At 53.0% G+C, this 26,058-nt stretch overlaps 1 protein-coding gene across 1 annotated transcript; it reads left to right on the forward strand.

The window, feature by feature from the left end:
• Positions 1 to 10,193: 10,193 nt before the first annotated feature.
• Positions 10,194 to 25,389, forward strand: PELP1 (proline, glutamate and leucine rich protein 1). Its single transcript, XM_040415127.1, has 17 exons — positions 10,194 to 10,346; positions 11,796 to 11,863; positions 11,943 to 12,048; positions 12,450 to 12,599; positions 12,678 to 12,749; positions 14,050 to 14,109; positions 15,408 to 15,558; positions 16,416 to 16,545; positions 16,626 to 16,713; positions 16,856 to 16,944; positions 19,922 to 20,044; positions 20,235 to 20,385; positions 20,461 to 20,590; positions 21,406 to 21,461; positions 22,878 to 23,084; positions 23,165 to 24,472; positions 24,858 to 25,389. The coding sequence occupies exons 1-17, from the start codon at positions 10,194 to 10,196 to the stop codon at positions 24,945 to 24,947; spliced, it is 3,132 nt and encodes a 1,043-aa protein (XP_040271061.1). The 3' UTR covers positions 24,948 to 25,389.
• The last annotated feature ends 669 nt before the right edge of the window (positions 25,390 to 26,058 follow it).

Raw genomic sequence — 26,058 nt, forward strand, 5'->3', positions numbered from 1 at the left:
GCAAGAGTTCAGTTTGGGGCCCCCCCTTCCCTCAGTGCTTAGTGGTCAGGGGCAGGGAAGCACATAGCCTTTGTGCTGCTTGAGGCAAAAGCATGCCAAATTTTTGACCTAACCCCTTCCCTCCAGCCAGAGGTGTAACTTGACCGTCAAGCACTTTCTATAAAACTGGTGTCTTCTTATGCGGCACAAGGGTCTTTGGGCCCCCTCAGGCTCCTGGGCCCGGTAGCGGCCCGGTAGCGACTGCTACCTCTGCACCCCCTATAGCTACTCCCCTGCGGGTACCCGAGGCTCGGCGACATGCCATCTCGGAGGAGGTGCAGCTAATGTTGCAGCTAGACGTCATTGAGGAGTCAAAAAGTGAGTGGGCCAGTCCTATAGTATTGATACCCAAGCCTGACGGGACGTTGCGGTTTTGTAACGACTTTCGAAAACTTAAAGAGGACCTTTCACTAGAATAAAAAATGTAAACTAAGCATACAGACATGGAGAGCGGCGCCCAGGGATCTCCCTGCACTTACTATTATCCCTGGGCGCAGCTCCGTTCTCCCGGTATAGGCTCCGGTATCTTCGTATTTTCGGCTCAACTGGGTGGAGCCTGCCGGCGTCTCCTTCTGACAGGCTGTAGGGCTGGGCAATCGCAGCGCTCAGCTCATAGCCTGAGAGAAAAAAAACCTCTCAGGCTATGAGCGGAGCGCTGCGATTGGCCAGGAGCGGCGCCCAGGGATAACAGTAAGTGCAGGGAGATCCCTGGGCGCCGCTCTCCATGTCTGTATGCTTAGTTTACATTTTTTATTCTAGTGAAAGGTCCTCTTTAACGAGGTTTCTTTAACGAAATTTGATGCGTATTCCATTCTTCGGATGGATGAGCTCATCGAGAGTTTAGGACAAGCCCGGTATTTTTCAGTTTTGGACCTCACAAAAGGGTACTGGCAGGCAGGGGCGTCGTTAGGTCAAAACATTCGGGGCTTGAGCCCCGGATGTTTTGTCCAGTGCCCCGAATGTTATGCTGGATTGCTGGTAGCATTTTTTTGGCTATTCCAGGGACCTTTTATATTCATTGGACCTGGGCAACCCCACAGATCATCCCCCACCCCCCTTGTACTTGTTCCGCTACTTTCCTGCTGCGCCCGCATGAGTTCAGTCACTTCGGTGGCATCGGTGCTCAATCCCGACCTGCGGCGCATAATCCCGCGAGACCTGCCGAGGAAGGTCACGGGTCTCGCGGGATCACGCGCCACAGGACAGGATTGAGCACCTATGCCACCAAAGTGACTAAACTCATGCTGGCGCAGCAGATAAGTAGCGGAACATGTACAAGGGGGTTGGGGGGATGATCTGTGGGGTTGCCCAGACGGCTAGGCCCTTCACAGTAGTTATTAACCCCTTTCAGCAGTCCCCCATTCACTAAAGGGGAGACTGCTGAAAGGGGTTAATAACTACTGTGAAGCCCCCGGCAATAGGGCTGTGGCTTCATGGGGTGGGGCGTGGCTTCACAGGGGCATGGTACAGTGGGCTTATGCCCCGGATGTTTTTCAGACCCTAGCAACGCCCCTGCTGGCAGGTGCCCTTATCGGAGGCTGCCAAAGAGAAAACTTCCTTCATCACGCCTGAGGGGCTGTATCAATATAAGGTCTTACCCTTTGGTCTGCATTGCGCCCCCACAACTTTTCAGCGACTAATGGACATTGTGCTTCGTCCACATCATCGGTACGCTTCGGCTTACCTGGACGATATTGTCATCCACAGTACCGACTGGGAAAGTCACCGACCCAAAGTGCAGGCTGTAGTGCACTCCCTTTCGAAAAGCTGGCCTAACCGCTAACCCAAAAAAATGTGCGATAGGGTTAGAAGAGACTAAGTACCTGGGGTATGTCATTGGGCGCGGAGCCATCAAACCCTAAGTGAACAAAATAGAGGCGATACGGAATTGGCCCCGACCTGTCACCACTAGGCAAGTAAAGTCATTCCGGGGAATATTGGGCCATTACATGAGGTTTGTTCCCCACTTTGCTACTCTAGCTGCACCCTTGACAGGGCTTTTGAAGGGACACAAGTCTGTGATGGTTCGCTGGGATGATCGGACTTCAAAATCGAATTTATAGTACAGACCAATGCCTCCGAAGTAGGTCTCGGTGCTGTCTCAGGAAGTCAACGGGGAGGAGCATCCCGTTGTCTAACCTCAGCCGTAAGCTCACCCCAGCCGAGACCCGGTATAGTATAGTGGAGAGAGAGTGCCTGGCTATCAAGTGGGCACTCGAGTCTCTCCGCTATTATTTATTGGGGAGAAAATTCTGCCTGGTGACTGACCACTCGCCTTTCAAGTGGATGAGCCAGACCAAGGACAGAAATGCCCGGGTCACCCGATGGTTTCTCTCCCTACAAAACTTTACGTTTTCGTTGGAATACAGGGCAGGCCGGTTACAGGGAAACGCGGATATCAACACAATTCTAACATTTTTGGCTCTATACACCACCACAATGGATTTGAAATGAAACAAACAAGATGTGCTTTACCTGCAGACTGTCAGCTTTAACTTGAGGGGATTTACATCCAAATCAGGTGAACGGTGCAGGAATTACAACAGTTTGCATATGTGCCTCCCACTTGTTAAGGGACTGAAAGTAATGGGACATAATACTAATCATAAATCAAACTTTCACTCTTTGGTTGCTTTTGCAGTATGCTTTGTCGATCTGCACTGTGAAGAGCCGTCCAATGAGTTCTGAAGCATTTGGCTGAATATGAGCAGATAATATTGCCCGAAACACTTCAGAATTCATCCTGCTGCTTTTGTCAGCAGTCACATCATCAATAAATACAAGAGAAGCAGTTCCATTGGCAGCCATACATGCCCACGCCATGACACTACCACCACCATGCTTCACTGATGAGGTGGTATGCTTAGGATCATGAGCAGTTCCTTTCCTTCTTCATACTCTTCTCTTCCCATCACTCTGGTACAAGTTGATCTTGGTCTCATCTGTCCATAGGATGTTGTTCCAGAACTGTGAAGGCTTTTTTAGATGTCGTTTGGCAAACTCTAATCCGGCCTTCCTGTTTTTGAGGCTCACCAATGGTTTACATCTTGTGGTAAACCCTCTGTATTCACTCTGGTGAAGTCTTCTCTTGATTGTTGACTTTGACACACATACACCTACCTCCTGGAGAGTGTTCTTGATCTGGCCAACTGTTGTGAAGGGTGTTTTCTTCACCAGGGAAAGAATTCTTCGGTCATCCACCACAGTTGTTTTCAGGACGGCCACTCCTAGGGAGAGTAGCAGCAGTGCTGAACTTTCTCTATTGATAGACAATTTGTCTTATCGTGGACTGATGAACAGCAAGGCTTTTGGAGATACTATTATAACCCTTTCCAGCTTTATGCAAGTCAACAATTCTTAATCGTAGGTCTTCTGAGAGCTCTTTTGTGCGAGGCATCATTCACATCAAGCAATGCTTCTTGTGAAAAGCAAACCCAGAACTGGTGTGTTTTTTTTATAGGGCAGGGCAGCTGTAACCAACACCTCCGATCTCATCTCATTGATTGGACTCCAGTTGGCTGACACCTCACTCCAATTAGCTCTTGGAGATGTCATTAGTCTAGGGGTTCACATACTTTTTCCACCTGCACAGTGAATGTTTACATGATGTGTTCAATAAAAACATGGTAACATTTAATTCTTTGTGTGTTATTAGTTTAAGCAGACTGTGATTGTCTATTGTTCTAACTTACCGTATTTTTCGCCCCTGCGTCTTATGGGGCGAATGCTGCCATTTTACATCGCAGACTGCAATGTATCAGCTGGAGGGGGGAGGGAGGAGGGGCCGGTGTCATGCAAATGCGGCGGGGCGGTGCGGTCACTGTACTCCATCCCCGCCGCTCACTCACTGCTTTATTGCTTAAACATTTTATAATAATAGCTTTAATTGACGTTCCGATCCGATCCACAGCCCCCATCTCTACTACCGTACTTACTAAATGTCCTGTAGCAGGCAGAGCAGGGCGGGCGGCCGGCCGGAACTCACTGACAGCACGTGCCTGTGCCGCCTACTTCATTCATAAAGTAGGCGGCGCAGGCACGTCACGTGACATCAGTGAGTTCCGGCCGGCCGCCCGCCCTGCTCTGCCTGCTACAGGGCATTTAGTAAGTAGTACAGATGGGGCTGGGAATCGGAACGTCATTTAAAGCTATTATTATAAAATGTCTAGGCATTAAGGAAGTGAGTGAGCGATAGGGCCGGAGTACAGTGACCGCACCGGCCCCACCGCATTTGCATGACACCGGCCCCTCCTCCCTCCCCCAGGTTTAGCTATGGTATATTAGGGCATCTGTCCAAAAACAAAGGGTCAATTCCAGCTTCTGACGTATAAAATAATTGTTCTTTATTCGGCTTTCAAAGTTTAAGATCCAACATACATCACATGGAGAGACACAAAGTAATTGTGACGCGTTTTGGGCTATGGTATTGAGCCCTTCATCAAGACAATACATAGTGCACTAAAAACAGATACTTATATACAACACAAATGGGTTCCTCCTCTTTCTCTAATTGAGGTTACATCCCAAGCCCAGGTGGTCCTGGATTAGATGGGAAGTCCAACCAAGAACACATGGGCGGGGAGGCAGCAATTCAATATTGTGCATTTGAAATCACATACTGATGAACTACATATACTGCAAAGTTAGATCATATTTTCTGTTTAGACCCTTCGGTCTGCAGGTTTCCAGAATAAACATCCAATATGTTTCTCTGCTCAAAAGCTTTTGTTTGCGGTCACCTCCTCTAAGGCTACATTCACACGTCAGTATTTTTCTATATCCCGATTTTCGGTCCGTTTTTTGCGGATCCGTTGTTCCTGGAAATGTCATCCGTATGTCATCCGTTTTTTGCGGATCCGCAAAAAATGGAAACATGTATAAATTTCAATAAGCAAATAAAGTTGTTTGGATTTCTTTGAAAAAAAAAATAAATTAAAAAATAAAATAAAAATTAAAATGTAATTTCCAGGAACGGAATCCGCATAAAACGGATGACATACGTAATGACATCCGAATGTCTTCCGTTTTTTGCGGATCCGTTGACTTTGTATTGTACCAGGATCCGAATTTTGCGGAAAAGAATAGGACATGTTTTATATTTAAACGGACATGCGGAACGGAACAACGGAAACGGACAGCACACATTGTGCTGTCCGATTTTTTCCAGGACCCATTGAAAATGAATGGGTCCAGATCTGGTCCAGATCTAGTCCGCAAAAAACGGAACAGATCAGGAAAGAAAAAACGGACGTGTGAATGGACCCTAATTGGTGCAGAAACAACCTTAACGCCCTGCACAGAAAACGCAGAGATGTCGCCCTTGTGAACAGCGGCAAAATGCATTGTTGCCGCTGAAACATTCCGAGACATAAAATGAGGGACATCACTTAAATGCTTCCTTATGCGTACTTTTAAATCATTTGTGGTGCAGCCCACGTATTGTAGATGTTATGACATATACTACGTGGTCTGTATTGCAGTTTATATATTGCTTCAGCACATGCTTTTTGTTATTGGCCATAGATATGACCTCTTTTGAGATAAACATATGTCGACAGCAAATGCATTTTTTGCTACCACATTTGTAGTTCCCATTGGTTTTAGGCCAGGTGCATATTCTGGGGATATTTTCCCTGAATAGACTCGGACTGATTTTTGGACCCACTGTGGGGGCTCTTTTCGCTACACATCTAATCCCTGAGGATGCTATGTTTCTCCATTCCTCATTGAAGTTTAGAACCGGAAGATGTTTCCGTATAATTTTACATATCTTGAAATAGTCTTTACTGTAATTGGTAGTAAAAGTAATAGGTTCATCTTTGTTCAGAACATTTTCTTTCCCGTTTTTTTTTTTTATTTTTGTTTTTGCTTCTGGATTTTTTCCCTTCCTTTGTATTTTTGTTCTCATTCTTATTTTCACTATTATTATTTCTTTTGGAAAAAATGAGAGTCTCTCTGTCTTTTGATCTGGCAAAATGTCTACCTCTATTTATACTGGTTTGGGTGTATCCTCTCATTCTGAGTCTGGCTGCAATGTTTTGAACTTCTTTTTCAAATAGTTCCTTAGTGGAGCAGTTTCTTTTTGCCCTTATCATTTCTCCCTTAGGGATGTTTTTGAGAACGTGTGGTGGATGGCAGGAGGAGGCAGAGAGAATAGTATTACCAGCTGTGGGCTTTCTGTGGGTGTATGTGACCACCTTATTATTGCCCTTATCCACTTCCAGACAAAGATCCAAAAAAACATTTTTTTCCGGATTGCTGGAAAAAGTTAGTTTTATTGATGTAGTACAGTTATTTAAGTACTCTATACATTTTGCTATTCTCTCTTCGTCCCCCTGCCATACCCACAGCATGTCGTCGATAAATCGACCATACCATTTGTTGTCCTCCCTATACGGGTTATTATCAGAAAAGAGGAACCTGCTTTCCCACCACGCCATATATATATTTGCGATTGAAGGTGAGTATTTCGCTCCCATAGGGATTCCTGATTGCTGAAGGTAGTACTTTTTATTAAACATAAAAAAAAATGTATGTCTCATTAAAAAATCTATACATGAACATAAAAAATCCTGCAGCTCTGGAGTATAATTACTATAGCATTCTAGGAACCATTTTAAAGCAACAATGGCTGATTGATGTGGTATGTTCGTGTATAATGCAGAAATATCTGCTGTTACCCAAGTAAAATTCATATGCCAGTCAAAAGAGAAGAAGTTTCCTAATACTGTGCCAGTATCTGTGGATGCCACTATTATGGGGTGGGGGATATGTGGATGGCACTGTTATGGGGTGGCGGATCTGTGGGTGACACATATATAGCAGTGCCATCCACAGTACCACCCCCCATAACAGTGCCATCTACAGATTCATCCCCCATAACAGTGCCATCCACAGATCCCCCCATAACAGTGCCATCCACAGATCCCCCCCATAACAGCGCCACCCACAGATCCCTCTATAACAGTACCATCCACAGATCCCCCCATATCAGTGCCATCCACAGATCCCCCATAACAGTGCCATCCACAGATCCCCTCCATAACAGTGCCATCCACAGATCCTCTCCATAACAGTGCCATCCACAGATCCCCCCATAACAGTGCCATCCACAGATCCCCCCCATAACAGCGCCACCCACAGATCCCTCTATAACAGTACCATCCACAGATCCCCCTATAACAGTGCCATCCACAGATCCCCCCATATCAGTGCCATCCACATATCCCCCATAACAGTGCCATCCACAGATCCCCCCATATCAGTGCCATCCACAGATCCCCTCCATATCAGTGCCATCCACAGATCCCCCACATAACAGTGCCATCCACAGATCCCCTCCATAACAGTGCCATCCACAGATCCCCTCCATAACAGTGCCATCCACAGATCTCCTCCATAACAGTGCCATCCACAGATCCCCCATAACAGTGCCATCCACAGATCCCCCATAACAGTGCCATCCACAGATCCCCCATAACAGTGCCATACACAGATCCCCTCCATAACAGTGCCATCCACAGATCCCCCCATAACAGTGTCATCCACAGATCCCCCCATATCAGTGCCATCCACAGATCCCCCACATAACAGTGCCATCCACAGATCCCCTCCATAACAGTGCCATCCACAGATCCCCCATAACAGTGCCATCCACAGATCCCCTCCATAACAGTGTCATCCGCAGTTCCCCCATAACAGTGCCATCCACAGATCCCCCATAACAGTGCCATCCACAGATCCCCCCATAACAGTGCCATCCACAGATCCCCCCCATAACAGCGCCACCCACAGATCCCTCTATAACAGTACCATCCACAGATCCCCCTATAACAGTGCCATCCACAGATCCCCCCATATCAGTGCCATCCACAGATCCCCCCATAACAGTGCCATCCACAGATCCCCTCCATAACAGTGCCATCCACATATCCCCCATAACAGTGCCATCCACAGATCCCCCCATATCAGTGCCATCCACAGATCCCCTCTATATCAGTGCCATCCACAGATCCCCCACATAACAGTGCCATCCACAGATCCCCTCCATAACAGTGCCATCCACAGATCCCCCATAACAGTGCCATCCACAGATCCCCCATAACAGTGCCATCCACAGATCCCCCCATAACAGTGCCATACACAGATCCCCTCCATAACAGTGCCATCCACAGATCCCCCCATAACAGTGTCATCCACAGATCCCCCCATATCAGTGCCATCCACAGATCCCCCCATAACAGTGCCATCCACAGATCCCCCATAACAGTGTCATCCACAGATCCCCCCATAACAGTGTCATCCGCAGATCCACCATAAATAATAGTGTCATGCACAGACCACCATTAGTTCAAAACCCACCAAAAGCACACCTTTTGGTTAAAAATATTTTTTTCTTATTTTCCTCCTCAAAAACCTAGGTGCGTCTTATAGGGCGAAAAAAACGGTAGATGAAGATCAGATCACATTTCATGACCAATTTGTGCAGAAATCTATATCATTCCAAAGGGTTCACATACGTTTTCTTGCAACTGTATGTGACAACTTGTACGGATCCACTATTGGCTACACCACAGCGTTGTGTATGCGTGTCTTCTGCCCGATCTATGTATTGCATATGGCGAAATTTATGCTATCAGAAGGAGGTTAAAAGCCCATAAAGCATTCGATTTTCTGAAGGATATATAATGTAATGGTGGTGAAGATTCTCTTAAAAAGTTTTTAGATGATATAAATAAAAACAAGTTTTATATAACAGGTTTAAAGTTTATTTATTCATATATCTATATAATATCTCGGGGGTCGGCAATCAACCCATATAAACCCAGCAGCGGCATTATCAAGTGTTAATAATAGGGCTGACGACTATTTTGAGGCGGGAGCGCTAGCATTACTTTTGTTTGTCTCTAATTGCTGTATCTTGTGCAACCTTTTCAAAGAATGGAGCAGAGAGTTTGCCTGCCATGAGGGAGACCGCCCTTGGTTTGCTGAATTACTGAATATTGCTGAATTGCTAAGTGCAGAATAGAACTTACAGAGGATCCAAACTATTATTGAAAGGCTGAGTAACCAGAGTAATATCAGGAACCAAGTACAAGATCATCACTTCTACACTGTTGAGCTGGAACCTACATACACCACCTCACGGAGCCTGTTATTGGGATTTACAGCTTTACCATCTGTACTTATGACAAAGTGCTGCTATACTTATTGCAAGACAAGTAAAGTTCCTGTTTGGTTCAACTACTGCCTCTCTCATCATTCATATCTATATCCTAATTGCACCTCACGGTGCTGGCGTCACGAACACAGGGGCCAGCCGCCAAAGCACCCTAAGCGTACCCATTACCATCAAGGGCACCTCGACTTCCATCTGGCTGGTGTTCTCTGCAACAGAGAGTGCCCCGGAGGATTTAGTGCTGTCTTCCCCTCCACTGCAGGCTACCCCAGGGAGCTACGGCAAAAGTGAGTACAACTACTACACCCATTCGGCACAGCGTTACACTCACATATTTGTATCTTCGCTGTGCCAACTCCTTTCTACCTGTAATGGTGACTGTACTGATAGTCACCCAGCTTTCCCCACATACTCACCACCTCTCCCCGGGACCACCCCAAATCTGCCTGGGTTTACATAAGCCCCGCCCATTTTTTAGCAAGAATTTGCAGGGACTGTCTCTGAAAATTTGGGACAATCCCTGCAAATGTGGGACTGGCAGCCGCCGACAGGAGCATCAGGTCATTTTCGTAAAATTTTTGTGCAAAATGGGACCTGCACCAAAATTTGCACATTTCCTTCAATTTCTCCCCACATCCATACTTAAAGGGGGTATTCTTCTTACAAAATGTGGATAGGGGATTTTTGTAACCGGAATATCCCTTTAAGGGCTTGGAGTATATTGTCTGTATACATTTGGGGACACTGGACAGATTTGTGACTGAAGTGCCAAGGGGGCGTGTTCTATATTAATGGGCGGGGCAGGTATGGGTTATGCTGCTGTTGCCATGTGATTAGCAGTAGTTTCTATGGTTATCTCCGGTTGCTATAGTGATGCCCTGAACAGAGGCCGGTCTGGTTACTATGGATCCGTCGGTTACCAGGGATACAGCTGGCGGCGCAGAGCGGTGACGTCACGGGGAAGCGGCGCCGGCTGATGACGTGCCGTGGCGGGAAGATGGCGGCGACGTGTGTCGGGGTCCGCATGATGGAGGCGGCGGTGAGCGGGCTCCTGGAGCACGAGCTGAGTGACGGGGAGCTGGGGGAGACGATCCGGGCGCTGCGGGAGCACGGAGCCCTGCGGGGAGAGGTGAGGAGCGGGAGCCGCCATTGTGTGCGGCGCTGACGGCGTGATGTCCAGGTGTGCGGGGCCGGGGGGACACGGGGACAAGAAGTGCCCCCCCTGCAGGGGGATCCCATCACTGCAGCCTACTCTTTCATCATAGCCCTGGGTGTACCACTACTCCCATCATATCTCCAGCTGTACTCCTACCCCCATCATACCCTTATATCCCCAGGTGTACTGCTACCCCTATCATATTCCTGGGTGTAACCCTACCCCCGCCGTGCCCCCTGCCGTAGCCCCCCGCCGTGCCCCCTGCCGTAGCCCCCCGCCGTGCCCCCTGCCGTAGCCCCCGCCGTGCCCCCTGCCGTAGCCCCCCGCCGTGCCCCCGGTAGTAGCCCCCCGCCGTGCCCCCGGTAGTAGCCCCCCGCCGTGCCCCCGGTAGTAGCCCCCCGCCGTGCCCCCGGTAGTAGCCCCCCGCCGTGCCCCCGGTAGTAGCCCCCCGCCGTGCCCCGGTAGTAGCCCCCCGCCGTGCCCCCGGTAGTAGCCCCCCGCCGCGCCCCCGGTAGTAGCCCCCCGCCGCGCCCCCGGTAGTAGCCCCCCGCCGTGCCCCCAGTAGTAGCCCCCCGCCGTGCCCCCAGTAGTAGCCCCCCGCCGCGCCCCCGGTAGTAGCCCCCCGCCGTGCCCCCGGTAGTAGCCCCCCGCCGTGCCCCCGGTAGTAGCCCCCCGCCGTGCCCCCGGTAGTAGCCCCCCGCCGTGCCCCCGGTAGTAGCCCCCCGCCGTGCCCCCGGTAGTGCCCCCGGTAGTAGCCCCCGCAGCGCCCCCGGTAGTAGCCCCCCGCAGCGCCCCCGGTAGTAGCCCCCCGCAGCGCCCCCGGTAGTAGCCCCCCGCAGCGCCCCCGGTAGTAGCCCCCCGCAGCGCCCCCGGTAGTAGCCCCCCGCAGCGCCCCCGGTAGTAGCCCCCCGCAGCGCCCCCGGTAGTAGCCCCCCGCAGCGCCCCCGGTAGTAGCCCCCCGCAGCGCCCCCGGTAGTAGCCCCCCGCAGCGCCCCCGGTAGTAGCCCCCCGCAGCGCCCCCGGTAGTAGCCCCCCGCAGCGCCCCCGGTAGTAGCCCCCCGCAGCGCCCCCGGTAGTAGCCCCCCGCAGCGCCCCCGGTAGTAGCCCCCCGCAGCGCCCCCGGTAGTAGCCCCCCGCAGCGCCCCCGGTAGTAGCCCCCCGCAGCGCCCCCGGTAGTAGCCCCCCGCAGCGCCCCCGGTAGTAGCCCCCCGCAGCGCCCCCGGTAGTAGCCCCCCGCCGTGCCCCCAGTAGTAGCCCCCCGCCGCGCCCCCTGTAGCAGCCCCCCGCCGCGCCCCCGGTAGCAGCCCCCCGCCGCGCCCCCAGTAGTAGTAGCCCCCCCGGTAGTAGCCCCCTGCCGTGCCCCCGGTTGTACCCCCGCCCTAGTGTTCTGCTCCAGTCACTCTTCCTCTCTCTCGGTTTCAGGCCTCCTCGGCTGCAGTCTCCGGCCTCCTCAGCTGCTGTAACTCCCGCCTGTCGTCTGCAGCCACACGGTATGTGCCAGTCACTGCCCCCAGGTGGCGCTCAGTGCTGTAGGGGGCGCTGCCCCTTGTGATGGTCTGTCTCTTGCAGGACGGAGGGTCTGTCGCTGCTCTCGCTGGTGGTGGAGGAGTCGTCCACAGATGTGTTCCAGCAGCACTGTGTGTCCTGGATCCGCAGCGTCCTGCAGGTCATACAGGTGAGGCGCTGCGGGGCTCGTTGGGCGTTCCCTTCACGGTGTCCAATGGCCGTAAGGCGCGTGCAGTTTAGAATATACAACACCTGTTAGTCATTGACGCTCCTTTGGATGCGACTTGTCTTGATCTGCACGAGACCAAGGTTTGGATTGTATGTCGCTGTCTGCACACACCGCTTCTGAAATGCTCTGTGCTGCTGTGATCACCCCGATGCATTCTGTTTTCAGAGTAGAACAGATATGGATGAGGCGGAGATGAAGAACAGTAATGTACAGGTGCCCGCTCCTGCGTTGATCACTGTGCTGTGTCCCTCTGCACCCTGCTCTGTCCCGGGCTCCGGGTGCTCCACCACTGGGTGCCCCCTCCCTGTATTACCGTACGCTGCCTTCTTCTCTCCCCGCAGTCCCAGGACCCTCCGCGGGTGATCAGCCTGGCCGTGTTTGTGCTGCGCTCCCTTCTCGTCCACTCCTCCGCACTTCCCGAATTATCCCGAGAGATCTCCACCAATCAGATCCCGGGACTCCTCACCTCGCTGCTGGGCCTGAGGCGCCAGGTAAGTGCGGCGCTGACCCCGTCTGTGGAGCGGCTCCAGCTGTGGTCGGTGTGTCTAATAATGCTCCTTGTCTTCCAGTGTCTGGTGTCTGCGCTGGAAGGAATCCGCTCCTGCATGATCTCCTACCCCCGGGCCTGCGGCTCTCTGCGGGTAACGTATTCAGCCGCCCGTACGCCGGAGCAGGCTTTGTTGTCATCCCTTTTTATTCTTCCGCCTATGTGGCCGCGGGAGAAGTTGTAGGTTGTAAAGGCAACATTTTGGGGATCACATAATTTACTGACTAGGGGTTATCCGAATCTGGAAATACTCTCCCCCCTCACACTGAATATACTTACCTGGCTCCCTGCCCCTTGCGCCACTTCTGGTCCCCACACGGCCGCCGCTGCTTCACCCCGTGCGCGGATGAAAACATCTGTTGTCGGGGTGGAGCAGGCGGTGATGGGGACGAGCCTCCCTGACGCTCCCTGTCACCGCCTGCCACGGGGAGAAGCAGCGGCGGCCGTTCGGGGACCAGGAGCCAGGTAAGTAGAATCAGTATGGGGAGGGGGGGGCATTTCCACCCTCAGGTAACCCCTTTAACTCTTTCTTGGAGGGGGAACGGAGAAAACCCCGTAATTCTGTTTCGTTCTACTACTGAGGGCTTGATTTTTGCGGGACAACTTGTCGCATTCTTTGGGGTACATAGCACTTTTTGATTGCTTTTAGTCTTTTTCTTTTTTTTTTTTTGTGGCAATTCGTCAAAAAAATGAAATTCGAGCAGTATTATTATTCTCATAATTTATTTTTACGGTATTCACTGTGCAGCGTAAATTACACGATAATTGTTCAGCGCACGGGTCGTTACAGATGCAGCGATACCAGATTATGTGGAGGGGATTTTATTTAGCAATTTTTTTTTTTTCCATTGAAAAGATTTGTAATTGCGAAGGGTGTATTTTTTTTATTAACCTGGAGATATTTTATTTAGTAAAACTTTATTTCGCTTTTGCAATTTATTAGCGCCACAAGGGACGTGCGATCGTATGGTCGCTTCTGTAATACACTTTGCTGCTTATGCAGTACAGGGTATTATACTGACGGGCACAGCCTGATGGGGATCCCTGAGGGCAGGCTAGGACCTCCATTAGGCCCCCGGCTGCCATACTCTGCGATTTCACTTGTCGGCGCCTCCTCCCTCTAAACCACTTGGATGCCCCAGTCTGTATTGATTCTCATAAGGGGCAGATCTCTGTGTCAGAATCTTAGGGGCTCCGTGATGGCGGGAGGGGTTACTGTCTGGGATTGGGCAGCCCGGATCTCTGTGGTGAATTTGCCTGCGGCTCTTTTGCCGTGACGGTTTCCGTTTTTTTTCTATTTAGGAGGTGTTAGGCCGGGGTCGGCCGTTTAGCCCCCTCCTAGCACCTTTGCTCATGCCTTCTGATCTCATACCTAAGGTTCTTCTCTCCCGCAGGGGAAGCTGACTGCGTTTTTCCTCAGTCTCCTGGATGAAGAAAATGTGCAGATCCAAGAGGTAAACCTCGCGTAGATGGCGGGAGTCCCGGCAGTGCACAGGTTCCCGAGATTTCCCATGGAAAAGGCTATGGACAGCTTCATGGAGTTGTTCTTGCATCCATTATGCGATCACAATCCGTTTTTTGTAATTGGGGTACGTGTCCTCCCCTCCAGACAAGGTCTCATCGCGTAGCCCTTCTCTCTGCTCCTCTGAATCCTATTCTAAGCCGACGGCTTTGCGACCACATAAAATACAGATGTCGGAGGACACGTACCGGCTGCAGAAGACGAGGGGAGGAGGATCTTGTATACAAAACATGCAAACGATATGAAGCTGTCCATCGCCCTTAAAGGGATTGTCCGGAACTTTTATAAGGCTGTGTTACCTGTGAAGAGATCCCTACCCTCCTCTCCATTCTCAGTTCGTGGCTCCCAGGTCGTCTTCACCGGACTTCCTGTCCCCGTGTGTCGGCTTCTGCACAGCGGTGGAGGCTATGGCCTCAGCGGAGACGTGTTCTCAGGCAGCACGTGACCCAGCAGTGTCATGCTCCTTGGGGGACACGCCCCCGCTGTCCTGTTATTGGCTGACCTCATCCGTGTGGAAATTGACAGACGGGGCCGGGAGTCCAGTGAACGCAGACTGGGAGCCGCAAGGTGAATGGGAAAATCTGCCGCATAAATTGACGCGCTGAGGATTTAAAATCCGAATCGTGTCAATTTCCATGGATTTGCTCCGATTTTTTTTTTGACCGAGCGCGTGGATAAGATTTATAGAGTAACTAAACCTATTTGATGGCCCTGATAAGACGATCTCTAATATATTTTATTGATCTGTTTTATCTTTTTCTTACTCTTTTCCGTGCACCATTTAGTTCTCTGTGCACTGCTGACGGCTCGGGGGAGTACGGGCTGTGAAGACACAAGCCGGGAGGATTACTAACTCCTGGCATAGCACATGGGTAGCCTGTACCATGCCAGCATTAGCCAAGCGGAGCGGCTCCGCTAAGAGCGGGCATGCAGGACTCTAAGATTAGCGGAGCAGGCAGAAGTAGGATCCCGCTCCGCTCAGCTAATCATGGCATGGTTCATGGGTGAAGAATACCCATGTGCTATGCCAGGCGTTAGTAATCCTCCGGGGGGCAGCTCCTGCCTGTACTCCCTACGCTGCCGCTGCCCATTCATACATTTTTAGGGACATGATATTAAAAATGGAAAAAAAGGTTTAGTAACTCTTTCAATCTGCAGTGTATGTGCCGTGGGACGATGGGAGGTGGGGGACAGTGGGGACCCAGCAGTAACGCCCGTTTCTCTCCGCAGCTGGCCTGTCAGTGCTTTTCTCTCCTGCCGTCTCTGGGCTCCGGCTTTTCGCAAGGCATAAAACACACGGAGAACTGGGAGCGACAGATCCAGAGCGTCCTGTGCTCGCTGCACGCCGTCTTCCAGCAGTTGTACCAGGCGGCCGAGACAGGTGAGCGTCCCCAGGACTTCCAGTATGTCACCGTAGCCGGCATAGCCAGATAATCCCCAGTAGGATCCGGGTAAATGGCAGCTTTCTTCCGGACAAAACGTCCTGCACGCGCAAAGCCAGAAAGGGGTCGGAAGCGCAAAGGGAGGACTTGTGCTTCTCTTCTGGATCCACGTCTGCAGGAGAATCGACATCAAAACCTCTTCCAAAAAAACCCTTACTGTGAATGTCTGTACAAAAAGTAAAAAGATAATATTTTGTGCTTCTTTTTAGTATAAAGGGGTTCTCCAGCTTTGTGGGGTCTGGCGGTGGGCAGCACACTTGCCTGCGCCCCACCGCTGTGTTGTGGCTTCTTTGATCCCCCACTGCCTGACCGCAGTGGTGATGTGTCACATGATGCATGGAGGACACGTCACTGCTGCAGCCAGTCATTCGTATCGATGGCAGTGAGGGGCCCAAGTGTGCTTCCCTCTGCAGGGGGGCCCCCAAATCTGGAAATTTTTTAAAATTCCTACTAAAAGGGTTGGACTATGTTCACATAAGGTTGTTGATGTCTGATCGGCGTGTAAGCTCCATAGGGCCATGTTAGTGAGGCAGAGGCCGAGAGTTAAGTCCCTTAAGCCTCCATCTTGGCGGTCCAAAATACGGACGTGAGAGGTCGCTGTCAGAGCTGATCTAGGTCTGCCGGGGGGCACTCGGTGATCATGCAACCAGCATGTCCAATAGAGGCCCCCTCCTTCCACGCCTCGAGGAATATTTACATCGGCCCCCGCCTCCTGATAACGCAGGCAGCCGTTACTAAGAAGTAAATCGCGGACGCCAGTCTCCTCCATGTTTCCCTCATCTTCTGCCCTTCTCAGACACCACCCGCTATGAAGGTCCTGGCACAGAGCTGGAGCTCCCTGTCCTGGAGGATGATGGGGCTTCTAGTATCCTTCAGCTGGTGAGGAGGTTCACATCCCTGGGGCAGTGCGTCTGTCTCCTGTTGAGGTAAGTGTGCAGCCTGCTTCTTAAAGGCGCAGAGTCTGCATTTATACCGGTGACTGTAAGTACATGTGCGTTCGTTACAGGGAGCAGTTCCCAGCCCCTGTGCGGGTTCCAGCCTCGGATGTCCTCAATCTGGTCTGTCGAGTGGTCAACCTGAGTGCCAAGAACCTGGTGAGTAGCCCCCGAAGGGGTCTGTACCGTGGTTTTGAATCTGGGAGGGGCTTTGTGGCTTGTGATGGCTATAGGTTTGCGACTTTGCGTTCGTCCGGCCATACGTACGCTGCTGATTGTTGTGGTCTCCTCCGTGTTGTAGAGCTGGCAGGGAGAGGAGGCCCTAAAGCTGCTGCTGCTGCCCAGCGTCCACAGGAGCGCCCTGGACATCCTGGAGGCCGCAATCTTAGCGTAAGATTAACTCGCCGAATACGGTTTCATGTGAACGTATGAATGAGCTCCATTCACCCTGTGCGTGAGGGCGAGACTCATCCTGTCGCCCCCAACATATAAAGGGCTACAGATTCCTTACCATGTGAGGGTATCAGTCTGACATACTCCTGGGTATGTGGCAGTGCTCGAAGCCGTGTACGAGGAAGGAGCGGAGTGTCTCCCCTGGATGGGGCAGTGTATGAGGACGGTGCGGAGTGTCACCCCTGGATGGTGCAGTGTATGAGGAAGGAGTGGAGTGTCACCCCTGGATAGGGCAGTGTATGAGGAAGGAGCGGAGTGTCACCTCTGGATGGGGCAGTGTATGAGGACGGTGCGGAGTGTCACCCCTGGATGGTGCAGTGTATGAGGAAGGAGTGGAGTGTCACCCCTGGATGGTGCAGTGTATGAGGAAGGAGTGGAGTGTCCCCTCTGGATGGGGCAGTGTATGAGGGCGGTGCGGAGTGTCACCTCTGGATGGGGCAGTGTATGAGGGCGGTGCGGAGTGTCACCCCTGGATGGGGCAGTGTATGAGGGCGGTGCGGAGTGTCTCCCCTGGATGGTGCAGTGTATGAGGACGGTGCGGAGTGTCACCCCTGGATGGGGCAGTGTATGAGGGCGGTGCGGAGTGTCACCTCTGGATGGGGCAGTGTATGAGGGCGGTGCGGAGTGTCACCCCTGGATGGTGCAGTGTATGAGGACGGTGCGGAGTGTCACCCCTGGATGGTGCAGTGTATGAGGGCGGTGCGGAGTGTCACCCCTGGATGGTGCAGTGTATGAGGGCAGTGCGGAGTGTCACCCCTGGATGGTGCAGTGTATGAGGGCGGTGCGGAGTGTCACCCTGGATGGTGCAGTGTATGAGGCGGTGCGGAGTGTCACCCCTGGATGGTGCAGTGTATGAGGGCGGTGCGGAGTGTCACCTCTGGATGGGGCAGTGTATGAGGACGGTGCGGAGTGTCACCTCTGGATGGTGCAGTGTATGAGGACGGTGCGGAGTGTCACCTCTGGATGGTGCAGTGTATGAGGGCGGTGCGGAGTGTCACCCCTGGATGGGGCAGTGTATGAGGGCGGTGCGGAGTGTCACCCCTGGATGGGGCAGTGTATGAGGACGGTGCGGAGTGTCACCTCTGGATGGGGCAGTGTATGAGGGCGGTGCGGAGTGTCACCTCTGGATGGGGCAGTGTATGAGGGCGGTGCGGAGTGTCACCCCTGGATGGGGCAGTGTATGAGGGCCGTGCGGAGTGTCACCTCTGGATGGGGCAGTGTATGAGGGCGGTGCGGAGTGTCACCCCTGGATGGTGCAGTGTATGAGGGCGGTGCGGAGTGTCACCCCTGGATGGTGCAGTGTATGAGGGCGGTGCGGAGTGTCACCCCTGGATGGGGCAGTGTATGAGGGCGGTGCGGAGTGTCACCTCTGGATGGTGCAGTGTATGAGGACGGTGCGGAGTGTCACCCCTGGATGGTGCAGTGTATGAGGGCGGTGCGGAGTGTCACCCCTGGATGGTGCAGTGTATGAGGGCGGTGCGGAGTGTCACCTCTGGATGGTGCAGTGTATGAGGGCGGTGCGGAGTGTCACCTCTGGATGGTGCAGTGTATGAGGGCGGTGCGGAGTGTCACCTCTGGATGGGGCAGTGTATGAGGGCGGTGCGGAGTGTCACCTCTGGATGGGGCAGTGTATGAGGGCGGTGCGGAGTGTCCCCTCTGGATGGGGCAGTGTATGAGGGCGGTGCGGAGTGTCACCTCTGGATGGGGCAGTGTATGAGGGCGGTGCGGAGTGTCACCTCTGGATGGGGCAGTGTATGAGGGCGGTGCGGAGTGTCACCCCTGGATGGGGCAGTGTATGAGGGCGGTGCGGAGTGTCACCTCTGGATGGGGCAGTGTATGAGGGCGGAGCGGAGTGTCACCCCTGGATGGTGCAGTGTATGAGGGCGGTGCGGAGTGTCACCTCTGGATGGTGCAGTGTATGAGGGCGGTGCGGAGTGTCACCCCTGGATGGTGCAGTGTATGAGGACGGTGCGGAGTGTCTCCCCTGGATGGGGCAGTGTATGAGGACGGTGCGGAGTGTCACCCCTGGATGGGGCAGTGTATGAGGACGGTGCGGAGTGTCACCTCTGGATGGTGCAGTGTATGAGGACGGTGCGGAGTGTCACCTCTGGATGGTGCAGTGTATGAGGGCGGTGCGGAGTGTCACCTCTGGATGGGGCAGTGTATGAGGACGGTGCGGAGTGTCACCCCTGGATGGGGCAGTGTATGAGGGCGGTGCGGAGTGTCACCTCTGGATGGGGCAGTGTATGAGGGCGGTGCGGAGTGCCACCTCTGGATGGTGCAGTGTATGAGGACGGTGCGGAGTGTCACCCCTGGATGGTGCAGTGTATGAGGGCGGAGCGGAGTGTCACCTCTGGATGGGGCAGTGTATGAGGGCGGAGCGGAGTGTCACCCCTGGATGGGGCAGTGTATGAGGACGGTGCGGAGTGTCACCTCTGGATGGTGCAGTGTATGAGGACGGTGCGGAGTGTCACCCCTGGATGGGGCAGTGTATGAGGGCGGAGCGGAGTGTCACCTCTGGATGGGGCAGTGTATGAGGGCGGAGCGGAGTGTCACCCCTGGATGGGGCAGTGTATGAGGACGGTGCGGAGTGTCACCTCTGGATGGTGCAGTGTATGAGGACGGTGCGGAGTGTCACCTCTGGATGGTGCAGTGTATGAGGACGGTGCGGAGTGTCACCTCTGGATGGTGCAGTGTATGAGGGCGTTGCGGAGTGTCACCTCTGGATGGGGCAGTGTATGAGGGCGGTGCGGAGTGTCACCCCTGGATGGGGCAGTGTATGAGGACGGAGCGGAGTGTCACCTCTGGATGGTGCAGTGTATGAGGACGGTGCGGAGTGTCACCCCTGGATGGTGCAGTGTATGAGGGCGGTGCAGGGAGCTGCGCTGTAATCTCTCGTCTTCCCCCTCCACAGGTGCGGCTCTCGTCTCCTGCCGTTTTCCTCGGTCATCTGCAGATTATTTCCGCAGGTTCTCAGCTCCTGGGCGTCTGTGAGAAGTGCGGGCGGCTTCCCCTCCGGTCAGGAAAAGCCTTATAGGTGGGTGTGAAGAGTGAGCCGTGCTAGATGCATCTTACCTAGAGGAATAGACGGGGCAGGGGTTCTTAAAGGGGGCTTCCATCAAGTATAAGGGATGATGCTACTAGTCATAAGTTGCCCTCTGACCTCCTGCAGCCCCTGCTGTCTTATACTGGGGTCTTCAGATTCGGTAATGGTGTCTGTGTTGCAGCTCTCTCCGGGGGTCAGTCTACCAGGTCCTGGAGCGCTGGGTGATGATGTGTGGAGTCTCCTCTGGCATCTTACAGGGCATGTCCCACCATTCTGACATCCTGCTGGCACATCTGCTCAGCGACGTCTCTCCGCCCGCAGACGCCGTGAAGGTGAGCTGAACTTGCGCCCCCTCCCCCCCGCCTCCTCCTCCTCCTCCAGGATCTTTACTCACTGTCTCTCCGCAGATGTCTGGGTTTGTGCAGCTCGGAGCAAAGAAGCAGAAAGTCTCGGAGGTCGTCGGGAACAGAGAATTTCAAAGCCACCGGAAGCGGGAAAGCAGCGCAAATACAGAGCTGTGTACGGCAGCTCTACGAGGTAAGAGAGGACACGCCCTGACCATAGGAGCCACCAGTATACAATCATGAGCCATAATATTAACACCACCCCAGACCCTTCGAGGCATGGACTCCACTATACCTCTAGAGGTGGAGTCCGGCAGCAGATCCCGTACATGTCTGTGTGTGACCTCCATGGATCAGATTAAGGCCTCAGTCATCACCTTGACCTCTTCGTCACGTTCCTGACCAGCTTGCTTTGTGGCCTGGGCATTTCTGAACGCGCCCACTGCCATGAGGGGGCACCGCTATGCTGGTCTGTACAGTGGTTAGACAGATGGTACATGTCGCATCTACTGGATGCCAAGCGCCCAGAGCATCCCACTGCCTCCGCCGGCTTGTCTTCCTCCCATAGTGCATCCTGGTGCCATCTCTTCTCCAGGTAAGTGACGCAGCCGGCGGTCTACACGATGTGACCGGATTCATTAGACCGCGCCGCTGCCTTTTATTGCTCCCTGACCATTGTGCCGCCCCACATGGCTCTGCGAGAGCTGACCAGACGGGCTAGCCCTTCACCCCCACGTTCACCCATGACCCTGTTGTTTTTCCTCGGAGTGCTTTTGGCGCACCCCTACATACCAGGGACACCCTGCAGGACCGGCCTCTGTGCCAGTCGACCACCCATCACAATTTGTCTCTTGTTGGACTTTCCGATCCTTTCGCTTCCTACACAACGGACTAATCATGTTTGGCCTAATACAACCCATCCCTGACCAGATCCGTGCCCCATGTTATGGCTGGTGATCCTTTGGTCCTGGGCGCAGGAGCTTACGCTTTCCTTTCTTTTCCTCCTAGCCCTCTGCGCCATTATCCTGTATGGAGGATCTCTGATCAAAGAGGATACTCATCGGGTGAGTGCACTTCTTGGCCGCCTGAGGCCTCAGCCATCTGTATAGAAATGAAGGGAAAACCGGTCCTGACCTAGTCCTGCCCGCACATCTGATGGTTTTGTTACAATGTGTCAGGATTGATGGAGCTTACCTAATCTGACACATTGAAACAACCCAGCATCGGTGTGAGCAGGAGGAGGTACGGTCAGGCTGTAAATACTAAGGTCAGTGACCTCAAGCAGAGCGCGTGAAGTACTGTAAAGCAGGATAGTACCACTGCTTGCTGTGCCTATTGAATGGGGACTTTGAATGTACTATAAAAATGATTTAAAGGAGAAGTTATACCCTATCCTACCACTATGAGAATGGGGAGCCCGTACCCCACTGAAATTAAAGGGGTTCTGCAGTTTGTTTGAACTGATGATCTATCCTCTGGATACATCATCAGCATATGATCGGCGGGGGGTCCGACACCCGGGACCCCTGCCGATCAGCTGTTTGAGAAGGCAGCGCCGCTGCCTTCTCACTGTTTACCGCCGGCCCAGTGATGTCACCACTAGTATCAACTAGCGTGGGCGGGGCTAAACTCTGTTCATTTGAACAGAGTTTAGCCCCGCCCACGCTAGTTGATACTAGTCGTGATGTCACTGGGCCGGCGGTAAACAGTGAGAAAGCCGCGCCGCTGCTTTCTCAAACAGCTGATCGGCAGGGGTCCCGGGTGTCGGACCCCCCGCCGATCATATGCTGATGATGTATCCAGAGGATAGATCATCAGTTCAAACAAATTGCAGAACCCCTTTAAGGAACGGCAAGTTGCGCATGCACACTGCCGATCCATTCTTCTCCACTCAGCTGTTGGAATGGAGAGGCAATGCACATGTTAAATCTGCCGCTCTGTTCATTTGGGGGGGGGGGGGGCACAAGGGGCCCCCACTTATGATCAGTTGGGGTACCAGTGGTAGGACTCCCAGCAATCTAATAGTTATCTCCTGTGGATAGGGGATAACCTTTCACAACCGGATTACCCCTTTAGGCTCCATTCAGACGTCCGTATGAATGGTCCGGATCCGTTCCTCAATTATGCGGAACGTGTGCGGACCCATTCATTTTCAATGGGGGCCGGAAAAGATGCGGATAGCACACAGTGTGCTGTCCGTATCCGCACTTCTGTTCCGCGGCTCCGCAAAAGAGTGCAATTTGCGGATCCACAAAACACTTACGGACGTGTGAATGGACCCTTAGTGGAGTGTCTGCATGTACTTTTTATGACTGGTGCCACCCTGCAGGGGTATTGCAGCTAGCCTTGCATGTTTGTTTTATGACCGCTGCCACCTTGTGGCGATGCCTTGTTATTGCACATGGCCTGACGTGAGACATTCCACCCGCGATGTTCTAGGGCTCCTTTATACCAGATTTATGCCTCTGTGTTCTCTCCAGCGTCTCCAGGAGCTGTCCATCCCTCTTCTGATTCGTCTCCAGCAAGGTCCAGATCAATGGATCGGTCCCTACGCCAACAGCGAGTGTCGGAAACAACTTTATCGGCTGCTGTTATCCTTAACGCTGACCCCCAGCCCTCGGCTTCCTCCCCCCCTGCACTGTGCCATCAGGATTTTCAGACTGGGGTTGACCGAGGAGAACTTGCAGGTAGGAGGACGGCCATGATGAACGTGGGAGAGACCTGGGGTTTGCAGGGTCCCTTCTCAGCATTTGTTGTCTTATTGCAGGTGTCCATGTTCTGCACAGAGGCTCTTGCTATATGCAGGGTCATCATCCACCCCCGAGTGCCCAGCCTCCAACGCCCTCTTCCACAGCACGGCCCTCGGCCTCCTATGCAAGCAGAGGTCCCAGTGCAGCGACCCCCGGCTCCTCCGCTTGCGTTCCCCGCCCCTCTACCTGTAAATCATCTTCCTGCCAGGACCCCGGTTCCTCCACAGCTCGCAGAGCCACCGGCTCCACCGATCCCCTCGTCTCCAGAGACTTTTGGTGGGAAGACCCCATGTCCCATCTTTATCCACTATGAGAAGGAAGAGACATCCGACGTGGAGATCTCCCTGGAAAGTGACTCAGATGACAGCGTGGTCATTGTCCCTGAAGGTCTCCTACAGAAGCCCATCCCAAAATCTGAACCTTCCCCTCCCTCTGTAAAACCTCCCAGTGAAGAGACCTCCTCAGCGGAGATCCCCGCCCAACCTGTAGTGCCATCACCTACCACAGCGGCAGCACCCCCCCCACCGGCCTGCCCTGGTTCCTCCCCTGCTGAGATACCGGTTGCTGCAGAATTACCTCTGCCGCCACCAACGGCATCTGCCTCAGCTCCACCAGAAGGTGACATGGTCATCAACATTAATAGCACCGATGACGAAGAAGAGGAGGAGGATGATGAAGATGAAGAAGGCATGTATGATGATGAGGAAGAAGAAGAATATTACGATGAGGAAGAGGACGACGACTTGGAGGGTCTGGAAGACGAGGAAGAAGAATTCGATGATGAGGAAGGACTGACTGAAGAAGATGATGAGGAGGAGGAGGAGCTGGATGCCGAGGTGGAAGAGGAGGAAGATGAAGGGGAGGAGGAGGATGGGCTAATTGCTGAAGATATGCAGATGACGCCCTCTATGGAGACCATGCCAGAACCAGTCCAACCAGTGATGCACAATCCAGAGGCAGAGGAAGGTCCCCCGCGTTTGTCCCCCGTCCAGGAGGATGACGCTGGAGACACAGATCTTCTGATGTTGGTAGAGAGTGAGGAGCGAGAGTTGGATGGGGAGGCTCTGCAGGACCGGCTCTCAGAAACGGAGGTCACCTCCAGCCCATCACCTCCACCTGTACTGAGCCCACCTCCGGCTGCCCCCACAAAGGAGGAAGAGGAGACTGAGACGCCAGACGTCACAGAAAGTGAACCCGTCCCCGAGCCTGAACCCCCTGCTGTGGAGGAAGAGCCAGTGGAAGAATCACCGGAGGAGGAGAAGAAACCGAAGCCACGTGTGGTGGTGGAAGAGGAGGAGGACGTCGATGCCATGGAGGAGCCTGAGGTAAGAGCACCTAACTCCTATAGGGAATAGAGCAGCAGTGACCTATGGTGGGGCTGGAACATTAGGACACCCGCTCATCTTCTTGGCAGTTAGCTTGTCTTGGAGGCAGTCAGATTGATAACACAGCACCCGTAGAAATTGGCGGGTATCCATGTGATGCATAGACCCGCCCCACCGCCCATCAACCTGTCCTGATGAGCATCAGGCAGTAGCCAACCTGTGCTGCTGTTCACTTGGGCACAACGCTCGGCCGCACACTACATCTCCCACAATTCACTGCAGCATTGTAAATGCAGCTCTGGCTGTGACTAGAGTAGTGTGAGCCCACCGTAGCGTTCTTCACATTGTAGTCATCTTTTTGTTTGTTTTCCTCTTCCCACTCCAGGACGAACCTCCGGATGCAGACTCTATGTTAGCGGACTTCATCGACTGCCCTCCAGATGACGACAAAGACCCGGAGCCCCTCGCCACGTGACATCGTCAGCGCCTCCTCTCGTCCTAAACATGGCTGCTTGTTTTTGTTCAATGCCCCCCCTACCCAGCGTGCCCCGCAAGGCGCACCATTAGGGGCTGTAACATGAAGAGCTCTGACTGCAGCAAAACAATACCTCCCAGGACTTGATGGGAGTTGTAGTTCTGCCACAGCCATTGCTCGGTCGGCTGTACATTCATCTTTGGATTTTTCAAATTATTATTATTTTTTTTTAACTCTTAATGGTCCTCTTGCTGGTTTAGTTTGTACCCTTCTGGTTTTTGGGGGGATTAGTGATATTTTTGGCTGCCAGAAGGTGAATGACGTCCGCACTAAGGGTTGTTTTTTTGTTTTGTTTTTTTTATTTCGCTTGTGATAATTTTATTTTATTTTTTTTTCAAAATTCTTTGACAATAAAAATCTGGGATGCGGCCCTGTCTCCTTCAGTTTTTGACATCGTTCTAGACTCTGATATTCTTTTAATCCAGAACATCTTGTAATCTGGAACGGGCAGGGGGGGGGGGGGGGGGGGGGGGAATTAAAGTGATGGCGACAGATCATGTGGACAGTCTCCTCCCTTACATGTGAGATTTCCGTAGCCATCTAATAATCCGGCAGTTCTTAGGCCTGAAGCTGCCAGATGGCTGTGAGGCCGGATCCTGGGTACCGGCGGGTCATGTGATCTGAATAGTGACCGCTTTTGGTGGGAGCGAAGGGCAACATACTGTACGTTGACTACTTCTGCAAAATTGTCGGTGCTGCTTTGGCTGTGACTAGAGTGTAAGGGCACAGTCAGACGGTTGATTTTAATGTGTTCGGGGTGTGATATGGAAGCAGCGGTCATCGTGTGTCCACCGCTGTCAGCCCTTTCCTGTCCTTTGATGTGCGTTGTAGCCGGCAGATGCGGGCGGGTTCTCTGGTGCTGAGCAAAATAGGGGGCGATTCTACTCCCCTGGGCCCATTTCAGTGAAATCTGTGCAAGTCTACATTCACACAGCCGTTTTCAGTCTATGGGGCTATAGCAGCCATCAAAAAATAGGACCTGTTCTATTTTTGTGGACATCCTACAGCAGCACAGTCACGAAGGGGTTAATCCCCATGGCCCTTATAAAGC

This window comes from Bufo bufo, chromosome 1, assembly GCF_905171765.1.
Source record: "Bufo bufo chromosome 1, aBufBuf1.1, whole genome shotgun sequence".
Classification (NCBI taxonomy): domain Eukaryota; kingdom Metazoa; phylum Chordata; class Amphibia; order Anura; family Bufonidae; genus Bufo; species Bufo bufo.

Excerpts from the sequence above, each read along its gene's own strand:
- PELP1 (XM_040415127.1), top strand. The coding sequence starts at position 10,194 with ATGACGTGCCGTGGCGGGAAGATGGCGGCGACGTGTGTCGGGGTCCGC. Across the intron at positions 16,546-16,625 it reads TGCGTCTGTCTCCTGTTGAG|GGAGCAGTTCCCAGCCCCTG; the intron begins GTAAGTGTGCAG and ends CGTTCGTTACAG. Across the intron at positions 24,473-24,857 it reads ATGCCATGGAGGAGCCTGAG|GACGAACCTCCGGATGCAGA; the intron begins GTAAGAGCACCT and ends TTCCCACTCCAG.